General features: G+C 42.4%; 1 protein-coding gene across 1 annotated transcript in view; it reads right to left on the bottom strand.

The window, feature by feature from the left end:
* Positions 1-552: 552 nt before the first annotated feature.
* Positions 553-13,352, bottom strand: part of CDH4 (cadherin 4) — a 1,072,466-nt gene continuing 1,059,666 nt past the window's right edge. The window contains exon 16 of the mRNA XM_077460271.1: positions 553-3,431. Coding sequence (XP_077316397.1) covers positions 3,225-3,431 — 207 coding nt within the window. The 3' untranslated portion in view covers positions 553-3,224. The remainder of the gene's footprint in view (positions 3,432-13,352) is intronic.

Raw genomic sequence — 13,352 nt, 5'->3', positions numbered from 1 at the left:
TTACTAAAACCAATCAGCTTCCAAAGCTTAATTGGACAAGCTGAAGTTGGAAGCTAATTGGTTACCATGCTGCACCAGATTTTGCACTCTCCGGATTTAGTAAATCAACCCCATATGTTTGACCAGATTGGTGTGGAGGAACTCGAGTGGCCTGCACAGAGCCCTGAGCACCACCCTCATTTATGATAAATTGTAATGCAGATTGCGATCCAGATCTTCTCATCCACAATCAGTACCTGACCTCACAAATGCTTTGTGTGAATGAGCTCAAATTTCCCCCAAACGCTCCATACTTGTGGAAAACCTTTCCCGGAAGAGTGGAGGCTTTTATAGCTGAAAAGGTGGGGTGTCCATGGTTTAGGAATGGGATGTCCAACAAGCTCACGTAGATGTGATGGTTGGGTGTCCACAAACGTTTGGCCATATAGTGTAGGTATGGGCTGCCGCCCATAGGACATCTGTATTTACTCTTCACTGCCTAATGAATTGGCCATTACACAACCAGTCGTTTTATGCAAATGTGGTTGACAGGTAGACAAAGGAGACTTCTGCTGTTATAAGCCAAAATACAGTGGATGTTTTATACAACGTTAATAACCAACACATCTGTCTCTTGAGAATTTCCAGTCTCATTAATGTACTATGTAACAGTGATGGCTTACATTGTTTAACTGTACCTCCCGCTGTCACATGATGCCCTCAACCATTTTGTGGGCACAAAACCAATACATTTCAGTTAGAAAGACTATTGTGTATAAAGCTATCAGAAAAGTGGCATCATTGGGGCATTGCACATTACATTTTTCCCATGCGGATAGTCATTATAATGCCACAGTAATGTCACTGGTTCCTTCTGAACCTGTAGACTGCATAACAGTAACCAAAATAAACAATTGCCAGAACGGTGTGCTGTAAACAGGTACACTTTAAAAGGCCAGAAAATATAAAGTACAAGTTAGTGTATATAAAAGACTTGGTGATAATATTTCAGCGGTTAAAGTGAAGATTGTAAACCTCAGACATGCAATCTGAACAAAGCACATCCTTCTATACTGTCTACTTGTCTCTGTCCAAAGCACTGAGTGTGGTTTCTCTCTGCTGCCTCATTCCTCTGTTATCTGTATGAGTATTTTCTTTAAAGCTTTTCCTGACTCCAAGAGCTAATTGGTGTGGGGGGCTTCAGCACACAGCCTGTGATTGATATCCACAGCTGTGTATGTTCCTCCTGTACTGTGAGGTGTGTCCTTTTTCCTCCAATCAGGGTTCAGAGCTCTCCTCATTGAGATGTGCAATGTGAGACTTCAGATCCCTGCCCCCTGCTTTTCAGAGCTGAGAGATGCTATTAAAGGGTATGTTCACACTAGCTGCTGTGTTACGACGGTGCGGGCAGATCAGCGTAGTACTGATGCTTCAATCTTGGTGCAATGCACTGTTCACTTTTTTTTTTTAAACAAACTTTATTGAAATGTCACTCAGATATCCCTTTTAAAGTTCAACTGGCCAACACACAGTGCGAGGTAATGAATTGCCCCACAGTGTGCTGGGAAATTTTTTGTTTGGGACATGCAAAGCCCTTCCATGTGTTGAAAAAGTACAGGTTGCCATACTTTTTTTCACTCTACCCTACTGCAATGCAGTGGGCTGAACCGGACACACAGGAAACAAGGGATTTTGCCTTGTTATGTGGTGGACTGCCATACTATAGCTGCCCGATGCATTCCCACTGCATCTGGTGTGAATATACCCTAAAATTTATGTTTTACTTTTATAGGAGGATTTGTTTGTATCATCTGAGGCTGGTCACTTCACTGGGTATATGGAAGGTTTTCAACCACTTTAGGTCACAATTTTAGGAGCTCTTCAGAAATTGGGTAAGATGGAGGTGTTATTGTGGTGGTGAGGGGGACGACTGCTTCCCTGAATACAGTGGACTTTCATCCATGTACATCTTTTTCAAAAGTATTTCCAGCAGTCTTTGACTGGTTCCTTTAAAGAGTAACTCAGCCTAAAGGCCTTCACTGCTATCCAAGAAAGTCTTCTTCTCCAATGGGGGAGAATGTGATACTGTATTTTTGTGACCTGTGCTCTCTAATAAAGTATTCTTAGGTAGGTAGGTGAGATAAGTAGCTCAGCACAAAAAGCCAAGCTCGCCTGTTAAAGACATGTAGGGGTCTCAGGGGAGCGTGAACCTGATTCAAGTCCATTTTGGGCAGCTTTGCCTTAAATGGAAGGTACTGCGGAACAATCCTCCCATCGATAAGGGGCACTTTAATATGAAGGCAACTGGAATGCCCCATCCCCAGATTAAAAAAACCTACATATAGCTATTGACCACAGATGGACATCTCAGAGCTGTGGCCTGCACGGTGAAGGGCCTATTTTTATAACCTGGCATTGACATTAATAGGCTGGCATGAAACACATGCACTGGGTTGGTGGGCCATCTCTAATGACATCTTCTGAGACCTTTATCTATATTTTAAGGTTTTTTAAGGGGCTGTGAGAGTCTAACTGTGAAAATTAAGGTCCTTTAACCATGTTCACAATACAGGAATGTTCCAGTAATGATTAGAATCGCGATACAAGCTCTTTATATACATTGCAACTTGTTTTATATTTACTGCCTCTTAAGAGTTTGAAAAGAAAACTAGAATTTCTTTTGAAAGTACTTCTGTATTCTGTAACATTTTGTGTTTAAAAAAAAAAAAAAAAACTTTGTCAAGTTCGTGACCACGGCCCAACATTGTTAAATGACACAGCCTCATATTCATACGTTATCAACCATCTTGCCCAAGGTGCTTACCAGCGATTGCGATACTTATATCGTTTAAAGGACAAACTTCAGGATGGTGGCCAAAAATGACCATGGACTTGATCAGATGCCAAAAAACTTAAATGTCAGACTTTCTGCAACATAGGAAACAATAGTGCGTGTATAGCATGCCGGAACAAAAAAAAAATTACATCCCTCTTGCCCGTAGCGGTAGGGGAATAGAGAAAAAAAAAAAAAAAAGAAGATTAAAAGGGAATCGTTGATTTAAATTTCGGCCAAACTGAACTGGAATGAAGCCCATGAAAGAAAGTCTGTCTAGTTTAGCACTAAAAAGAATGCAGTCAGGAAGAGGGGTGGGATTCGGGAGTTTAATAATAAAAGAAAGAGAGGAAATGAAAGCTGCCGCTGTACAACCGAGGAGGTCACGTTCTGATAGAATACAGATGTCCCGTCAATCCTCCTCTCCCCCGCCGTACAAGTCAGCCAGTTTTTTAAAGCGGGGGCCCCAGTCGTTCAAGTACTCAAAGTCCTGATCCTCAGAGCTGGAGGAGTTGAGGGAGCTGACGGAGCCTGCGGTGGATCCGCTCCCCTCATAGTCAAAAACCAGCAGCGAATCGTAAGGTGGCGCGGTGGGGTCGTTGTCTGCCGCTCTCAGGCCCTGTGGGATAGACGGAAAAGGAGTTAATCAAATATAGAAAAAATGTAACATATTGGAGGCAAGAGCAAAGGTTCTAAAACACAGAATTTATGCAAACAAAAAATTGGTGCCCAAGATTTTGAACACAAAGAAAAATCTGTATGTGCATCTGAAAAGTTCTGATATTTCAGTCCTAAGATTAAATCACACGTCACAGTGGGTGACACTACCTATATTTGAAATACAACAGTTATCTGCCTCCACCCCAAGATTTTTGATTGGCTAGTGACAAAGCAGCAGTAGACTGATCAAGGCACCTCCCTGCTCACTCTGTTGCCTCCTGTGTTCACAATGCAGCAGGGCAGCCACTTTTCATGGGACCCGCCCAAAAGATAGTGGAGATCTCTGGAGTAGCAGTGACTACTACTACAGTGATTTCCAGCTTCCAGGGATCCCCACATGTATGGTATAGGCATAGTTAGAACAATATTACTACTGTATGTAATAATATCAATACTGGGAACTCTTTAACCATTTAAGCCTCTGAAGATTTGGCTGGCCAAAGACCAGAGCACTTTTTGCGATTCGGCACTGCATTGCTTTAACTGACAATTGCGCGGTCGTGCGACGTGGCTCCCAAACAAAATTGACGTCCTTTTTTCCCCACAAATAGAGCTTTCTTTTGGTGGTATTTGATCACCTCTGCGTTTTTTTTTTTTTTTTTTTTGTTTGTTTTTTTTAAAACCACATTATTTTTTACTTTTTGCTATAATAAATATTCCTAAAAACTATAAAAAAAAGTATTTTCCTCAGTTTAGGCTGATACGTATTCGTCTACATATTTTTGTTAAAAAAATCGCAATAAGCGTTTATTGATTGGTTTGCGCAAAAGTTATAGCGTCTACAAAATGGGGGATAGATTTGTGGCATTTTTATTATTATTAGTTTTTTTTTTAATGGCAGCGATCAGCGATTTTTATCAGGACTGTGACATTATGACGGAAACACTTTTGGCGCAATTTTGGGACCATTCACATTTATACAGCAATAAGTGCAATTCAAAATGCATTGATTATTGTGTAAATATGACTGGCAGTGAATGGAGGTTAACCACTAGGTGGTGCTGTACAAAGCAGTTAAGTATAACATGTTTGTTTTTTAATGAAAACCTTTAGAAACACTTTAAGCATAAGCTGTCTTGTCTGTGCAAGGGATGGCCAAATGCCTCTGAAAGGACATTTGAACTGCATATTGGTTCCACACACACATCACAATTAAAAAAATATATAATAATGGTAATTTCTTTTATTTAAAAAAAAAATAAAATCCTGGTTTTAAATTCATGCTAATTTCCCCCTGTATTCTGCAGACGCAGGAGATCATTGAGATTCTGAATTTTTAGTATACCACACAGCTAGACGTTAGTGACCCAGAGTCGCCAATGCCAATCTTCAATTTTTTCTTAAAGTGGCGAGAGTTGGGGTGCCAGAACCCCAAGCATGGCACTGTAGTGCTGGTATCAGAGGATCAGACCTCCTCCTGTTTACTGCTGGTGAGTGTCACTATGGGGGTCCTGCATTTAAAGGATAAATGTAAAGGATAAATGTATAGTGATTTTTTTTTTTTATTTCTTTATTAAGGTCTGTTTCAACAAACAAACAAAAAAAAAAAAACAACTAAATATTGCACTTGAATATTTATGTGCTCTTTAAAGTCAGCAGATGGTGCTGTTGTCTTGTTTTCAAATTTAGCATTGTATCTTTGCTAAGACATGCATGCGAAGGAAAAAACAAAAAAAAACGTAAACCATTAGAGTTCATGCACACAGGCATATAAAGCAATGCTTTCACCATGTACACATGTTTTATGTATCTGGATGCAGCAGTACTGTAGGCTATAGGACCCATGTACACAGCTGCATTGTGGTCAGTATTCCCATGTAGCGCTGAGCTGATTAAACCAAAAGGAGAATAATCTGCATCTGTGGTCAGATTTTGGAAGTATTTCATGCAGCATTCATCGTCATCAACTCAGGTTATCGAATGTCTATATCGGTGATGGCGAACCTTGGCACCCCAGATGTTTTGGAACTACATTTCCCATGATGCTCATGCACTCTGCAGTGTAGTGGAGCATCATGGGAAATGTAGTTCCAAAACATCTGGGGTGCCAAGGTTCGCCATCACTGGTCTATATGGTTGCATGTGCTAATGTGATGAAATAAATCCGCCCCAACAAAATTGTTGACTTTTGCAGGATGTTTTAACAGCTCGACATGAGCTCTGCATTCAGATGTTATGCCTATGCCTACAGGGGAATTAAAAACACAATAAAAGTTTGCATTTTCACTCATTTATTCAACAAAAATATCAAGACGTAATGGTGTACAATGAAAAAGTAAGTACACCTTCGGCATCAGAAGCTGGCATTGCCCACTTTAGCAAAAATGACTTCTTTTGAAAAACTGCCGACTGATCTCCAACACAATTACATTTTTCAGTAATAGCCGCCACAAACTTGCATGGCAAAAGTTACAACAACCCACTGACCTAGCGGGACTGGCAATGCCGGACTTTAATGTCTATTATTTAGCATCTCAGTTATCGCAAATGTTCCATATAGATAAAACAGACAAAGACAGGTTCTTATATTTTTTGTGCCCGTCATGGATCAGGCCTACTTTAGACCCGATGGTAGCGATCGTTGGGGGGGCGGAGGGGGAAGGGAGGAAGGAGTCTGCCACATCTCTTCTTTATCAATATAGGAGGGTGTGGCGAATTGCCTCTTTGAAGTTGTGCCTTCCATCCCTGCATGAATACACCCCCATATGGCATAATTGGAGTGTCCCAGAATTTAGACGGATAGTGGATAGCGGATCATGGTGCGGGAAGGGCATATCTTATATGTCTCACATGCTTACTGGTGGCAAACTGAAATCCTTTCCTGCCCTACAGGCGGAATATGGGCTCCCGAATCACTTTTATTACAGATACCTGCAGCTTCGTCATGCATACCGTGCCCAATTCCCCCTAGATGACCTATCTGTACCCCCCAATCCGCTGATGGCAGCAATTAAAAACCCAGACCCCAAAAAATTAATCTCGCAGTTTTATGCTATGCTATCACTTCCTTCCATGACTGTAGCTGCCTTTACACTTAAAAATAGGTGGGTGGGGGAGCTGGGGCCTATTACAGATGACGAATGGAGTGATGCATTGGACACCTGTAAACTAGTTTCGCCCAAACTTTCTGACCGGCTGACTCAAATTTTCATAACACACAAAGCGTATCTCACGCCGCTTATGGTCTCCAGGTACAGGCGCACATGTTCCAGCACTTGCCCCATGTGTGCGCGTGCATCTGGCACCTTTTTTCATCTTCTTTGGGAATGCCCTAAAATTCAAGCGTATTGGTCCCAGGTAGTGAGGTTTCTCCACGATACGATGGGTTCCCCCATCACACTTCAGCCGAAGCTGTGTCTTCTGGGTATTTTCCCGGACACAGCTTTGAATAAATACACTAAAATATTTTTGCACGAAACCCTCTTTTCTGCACGGAAAATGATTGCCAGAGTCTGGATGAGACCTGACCCTCCAACAGTCTCCCAATGGCTTGTGGAAATTAATGGTGCCTTGCCTTTTAAGAAACTTGTATACATTCATAGGGGATGCCCCTCCAAATATGAGAAGGTCTGGGACAGGTGGCTTAAAAACTCTGCAACATGCGTAGCTTAGTCTGTCTCCAGATGAGTATTGTTTGGTATTATTTGATAGGACAATGAAGAAGAGTTGGGTATGGGCGGGTAGGGATGGGATGGGGGGGGGTGGATTTCTGGAGGGGATTGTATGGATCCGGTAATATTTCCAAAATTATGTACTGACTTGAATACCTATGCGGGGCATGTATAGAAATTGTGTACGATGAGTGAACCTGAGACTACCATAAGTTTTGATGTGGAGAACATTTATTTTTTCTGTATGTACCATAACTCTTTTTTCAATAAAAAGAACTCATGTTTAAAAAATTACATTTTTCAGTAAGTCTTCATACAAAATTCAGCTGTAAGATGTTTGTTGGTTTCCTTGCATGAATTTCCTGTTTCAAAATCCCCACTACGTCATTCAATGGGAATCCAATCATGGCTTTGACTACGTGTGGCCCTCAATTTATTCTTTTTGAGCCACTCCTTGGTTGATTTACTAATGTGTTTCCGATCATTATCATGTTGAGAGACCCGTTTCTGCTTCAACTTCAACTTTTGGACAGATGACCTTATATTCTCTATAAGGTCACTTTGATATGATGTAAAATGTATAGCTGACACTTTTATTACATTTTTTTTTCCCTTACTGCAAGCTGCCTTGAAGCAGCAAAGCAACCCCATAACATTTATACTACCATGCTCCACAGTCAGTAAGAGGTTCTTCTCCTGAAAGCCTGCCCATGATTTGCGGCAAACATGCCTACTGCAATGGTGAATAAACAACTCTGCTTTAAATGATGAGTCTTCAACACATTGTTCCCGAAGGTCTGGTCTTTGCTTATACCGTAGGTTCAATGCCAAACTGTAATCTTGCTCTAATGTTCTTTTTAGACAGCAAAGACTTTTTCCTTAGTCAATTAGTGCAATCTCTTTTCAATTGTAGATGTATGCATTTTGACCCCAACTGTTTCAAGAGTTAACCGAACACCCTGCATGCAACTTCTGGGCTTCTTGGAGCCTTTTTTTTTTTTTTTTAGCATGAATGTAATATTTAAAATAAAAAAATTCTTCTATCGTCCATAAATTTTGGGCATCTTTTGCCAGACCGACCAGCCTGGACAAATTAGCAGTGGTTAGAAATCTACCCCACGTGTAGATTATTTTCCCTACAGTGGAATGACTGATTTCAAATCATTTATGGAACATTTTAAAGCCGCTGCCAGACTTATGGACATCCACAACTTTTTTTTCGGAAGGTCTTCAAGAGTTGTATAGATCTTGGCACAATGACATCACACTCGTCAATAACACACAGAACACACAGAACACCAGATCCTAGAGGTGTGAGCTATAAGCAAGATGGGTTCCACCTGCGTACTCTCTATAAGCTTAACAAGATTATGAAAATACATAAACCATGTCAATTGTATGTCATTTGTTCAAGTATTTCCATCTTATCTTTGGGCGCTGTTTGCCAGTCCAATTATGCTGAGAAAGCAAACCATTTTCATGGGCTACAGTTACTTTATCACATGACTCTATTGTCTCTACTTGGATTCTAGATCACAGATAGCAGACATTAGGCACTAAACTAGCACCCAGACACATTTCTAGTGATCGATACTGTGCACAGGTGTAGTGTCACGTGAATGTATGTGCAGCTTCAATTATTTAGCAATTTCTAGAAGAGGAAAAAACTCCATATGAAAGGTAGCAGAGCTCACTGCCCACTCTGCTGCACACAAGGGGAATACATTACATCCAGGCATTATAACCTGGGTCCCTGCAATTAGAGCTAAATCACTAGTGTGGGCCTTACTTCATGGACCACAGCTCAACCTAAGACATATGGCTGCTTTTTTTTTTAAATACCTATACTAGTTTTGTCTTTATGCATTGTCAACTTGGTGTGCATCAGAAGAAGAAGAACAAGCTCCTTTATGATTTAGATATATGGCAGTGGCTGACTGGATAAGAGCATTGCCTGGTGTGCTGTAAACCTGAGTTCAAATCCATTGTTTAGCTCTTTTTTTGTGACTCAGAAAGCATTGTAGTTGTTAAATAGAAGAATGAACACCTCAGTGTTTGAGTGATGGTGGTAGCTCAGAGGCTAAGTGTGATGGCAGGTCTGTGGGAGACCTGGGTTCAAGCCCCACTGAGGGAAAGCCTTGTGGTGCTGTGCAAGTGTCCTCACTGCTCAAATGGCCCAGGTACTCTATGGTGCCCTGGGGAACATGTTGCTGTGGAATGAGAAAAGTGTCAAAATCTGCTAAGTACAAAATGTTTTCTGGGCTGTCCCAGCAAGACAGCCCACTGTTAATGTTACATTGAAGTCACAGATTTTGGACCGAAGGAGGCGGGTCCTCAATCTAATGTGTTGCCCACATTATGTTACAGGCCTGTGGGGGCCTGGGACTAGAGCAGACTGGTGGGTTGTCCATGGCCTCCGGGCTTTCACTCAGGAATTTGAACTTGAGTCTATTGTGCTTTCAGTGATCTGCCCTTGGGGGTCTACAGCACTTGTCTGGATTTGAACCTGGGTCTCTTGCGCCATGGTCAATGTTCTCATCCTCTGAGCTATTCACCTCTGCTCAATGGTTTGTGAATTTGTTCTCCTACTTTAGGAGTTGTCAGAAACTCAAAAGGAATAAGCCAAGATTTGAACCAGCAACTCTAAGATCTCTGCTGGGCCTGGGGCTGGCTGCTAAACCACTAAACCAAAGCCTAGCTCTGGCTCATAGGTTTAACATACATTCCTTTGGACATCAACACATAGTAAATTAAATTTATCCTTGCCTCCTGATAGTCAGTGTTGATATACAAGCTCATAGTCTCCAATGCTTTGGTCACTGCTCTCATCCACTGAGCTATCACCTCTTCTCAATAGTTGGTGTGCCCTTTCTGCTATTTAAGAATCACAATCTCATGGTCAATTGTAAACACCATCACAAAAGGGAATTGAGCTTTCTATGGGATTCAAGCTCCAAAACTACAATCAGGTTAACAGTGAATCAGCTGATTGAAAGGACCTGCTGACAAATTATAGAGGTGGGCTGTGCAATAATCCTAGCTCTGGGATTGAAATCTAGGCCCCAAAACTAGAACCAAATAAGCGGTAGGTTAATTTACTAGGCCATTAAGTCAGTAAGTTGACAAGAAAGACCTGATGACAAATGAAAGTTGTAGGCGGAACAGCATTAGTTATGGGACAAGTTAAAACCAACTCTAGCTTATTTGGTTATAGTTTTAGAAGCCTGGGTTAGAATTACTAAACACCATCAACTACATGAAACTCATATTTATGGATGACATAGTCACAAAAAAGAGAGCAGAAATCTTTATATCAGCGTGTGCCTCCATTGGTTAATGAGGCATCCTCCCCATAGTTTTGTAGGCATGTGTTTGATTACCATAGTTTTGTAAATGTAGGTTTAAATTTCAGTGTTGGCAGCAATTTATTGGATTTGTGATGGTAAGATTTGGTGATAACACTTTGAAAATATCAGCCATTATTTTCAGTAATGGTGCTGGCACATGGAGTTGGCTGTTCGCTGAAGAGTAAGCAGTGATGTCTGATATGTTGCAAGCAGTCCAGGTCCCATAGAAAGCCATCATAACAGCTAACACCAGTGTTTGAGTGAGAGTTCTTGAGCTTTCAGGCGTTCCTTCATTGGCTGTAGAGTAGATAAATTCAAGATCTAGGGCAGCCATCCTCACCTAGGGTTCCTCCAGAGGTAGTGAGGGGTTCCTTGAGCTGTGGAAAACAAACCTCCCAGCTCAGGGTGTCTGCATAGATCCAGGTCCAATGCAATTTGGCAGAGTCAAAGGCATGATTGCAAAAGTGGCATTCTGACCACCCCTGTAAGGGAGAACTTTTCCCACTTTTCACCACCAATCGATGGACTAATCGTAACAGAGGTTCCCTGAGTTCTGCTGACATTCACCATCCAATCATGTGCAAGCAATAATACTGTTTTTTTTTTTTTTTCATTTTCCTTGCACATGATTCGGTATGCTTTACAAAGTGAAGGTTTACCTTTACTAAGCTCTGGAGCAACCTCAATTTGCAAAGTGAACAGTCTATTCGCCTTAAGTAAATTAACCCCATGGTATTTAAGCCATTAGATCAGCATTTTCAGGGGAGGTCAGTAATGGCAGCCTACAGATTAAGGCTGGATTCACTCCTGTGCATTTTTGGAGCTTTTTGCATTTTGTAGATTTGCACTACAGAAAATGTTCCATAGGAAACCATGTTAAATGGACTCTAGTACAAATCTTCAAAATGCAAAAAGCACTAAAAATGCATAGGTGTGAATCCAGCCTAATTCAATTACAGATTTTCATTTAGGACTCATTGACACTTGAGTTTTACTACATATAAATGCAATTCAGAGACATTATTTCCTATGAGGCTAGTTTGCACCTATGTACTGCAGTTTAGTGTGTTTTTGAAGGGAAAGGGCAAACCCTACTTATGTATGTTGATGTGCATGCAAAGTTTAATAGGCCTTTACAGTCTGTAACTTACTGTACTACTTCATCTTCTCTATAGAACACAAGCATTTTGGAATATGGTGGTGTGTAGAGATCCCATAAGATTGTATGGTATGGGGAGCACTTCCATGCTCACCCTTGCTCTCCAACTGGGATAAGGTGAAGCTATTTCTGTGTTGTGTCAGCTTGAAAGGAATAGTGTCCAGCTTAGCATGGAGGTTGCATCCTCCCCAGCACTGGACAGGTGCCCCCATGCCATACAGCCAGACATACATAGGCCTAAACTTTCTCAACCTTTTCAGTACAGGGGAACCCTTTAAATAACTTTCCAGTCTCAGGGAACCCCTACTTAGTTTTACTATATCTACAACTCATAATAAATTAGTGTGATGGTCAGTGGGAAGAATGCTCCTTACACTTGTGGACATTGAGAAGAATTACCCTCTTGCAGATAGCTAAAAAGATCAACAGTGTTAATGGGAACTTATCTGAGAGGCAGAAATTGGTCATTGCTCATGGAACCCCTAGTAACCTTTTGGAGGAACCCTAGTTTAGAAACCCTGCATTAGTGTGCTGGTCAGTGGGAAGAACACTCCTCACACTTGTGGACATTGGAAAGAATTAGCCTCTTACAGATAGCTAAATTGATCAATGGTGTCAGTGGGAACTGAAGGAACCCCTAGCAACCTCTGGAGGAACCCTAGTTAACCGCTTGAGATCCGCGCTATAGCCGAATGACGGCTACAGTGCGGACCTGCTTTGCCGGGACTACGTCTATTGACGTCGTCCCGTGCACGAGCGGCCTGCTCCCCCTGAGGGGCGCGCTCTGTGATCAGTGAGTCTGTGAGACTCGCCTGATCACAGATTGGAGCAAGGGGTCGATCCCAACCCCTTACCACGTGATCAGCTGTCAGCCAATGACAGCTGATCATGTGATCACAACAGCCGGTAATCGGCTATTTTTCCTCCTCGAGCTGACATCAGTGCCCACCTGCCCCCTGCCAGTGCCACCTAAATAAAGTAAAAGTGCCACCCATCAGTACCACCCCTTAGTGCCCATAGTGCCACCCATCAGTGCCCATAGTGCCACCCATCAGTGCCCACAATCTGCCTCAACAACAGTGCTGCACCTCATATGCCGCATATACGTGCCCATCAGTGTCATCTACCAGTGCCCATCAGTGCCCAGCAGAGCCACCTATCAGAGCCCATCAGTCCCATCTATCAGTGGTACCTATCCATGCCCATCCGTGCCACCCATCCGTGCCATCTTATCTGTGCCCATCTTTGCCCATCAGTGCCGCCTTATCTGTGCCCATCAGTGCCGCCTTATCTGTGCCTATCGGTGCCACCTTAACTGTGCCTATCAGTGCCCACCAGTGCAGCCTATCAGTGCCCACCAGTGCAGCCTCATCAGCGCATTTCAATGAAGGAGAAAAATGACCTGTTTGCAAAATTTTATAACAAACTATTAACTGCTTCCCGCCCGCCCTATAGCCGAATGACGGCTATAGAGGGGGCGCTCTCGTCCGGGAGGCCATCCCTGGACGTCCTCGTGTTTACTTCCGCATTGCGCGCCACCGCGGGAGTGCATCGGGGAAGTTTTGTGTTTGCCGTGTCCCCCGGAGACAGGCAAACACAGATTGCTGTAAACGGCCAATCACAGCGGCCGTTTACAGCGCGATCGGCCTATCCAATGAGAGATGATCTCATATGTAAACATATGAACGGCTGCAGCGGCCGTA

Source organism: Lithobates pipiens, unplaced genomic scaffold, assembly GCF_037356315.1.
Source record: "Lithobates pipiens isolate NorthernLeopardFrog02 unplaced genomic scaffold, aLitPip1_a1.2 Scaffold_28, whole genome shotgun sequence".
Lineage (NCBI taxonomy): Eukaryota > Metazoa > Chordata > Amphibia > Anura > Ranidae > Lithobates > Lithobates pipiens.
This window is presented reverse-complemented; position numbering and strand designations above follow the sequence as displayed.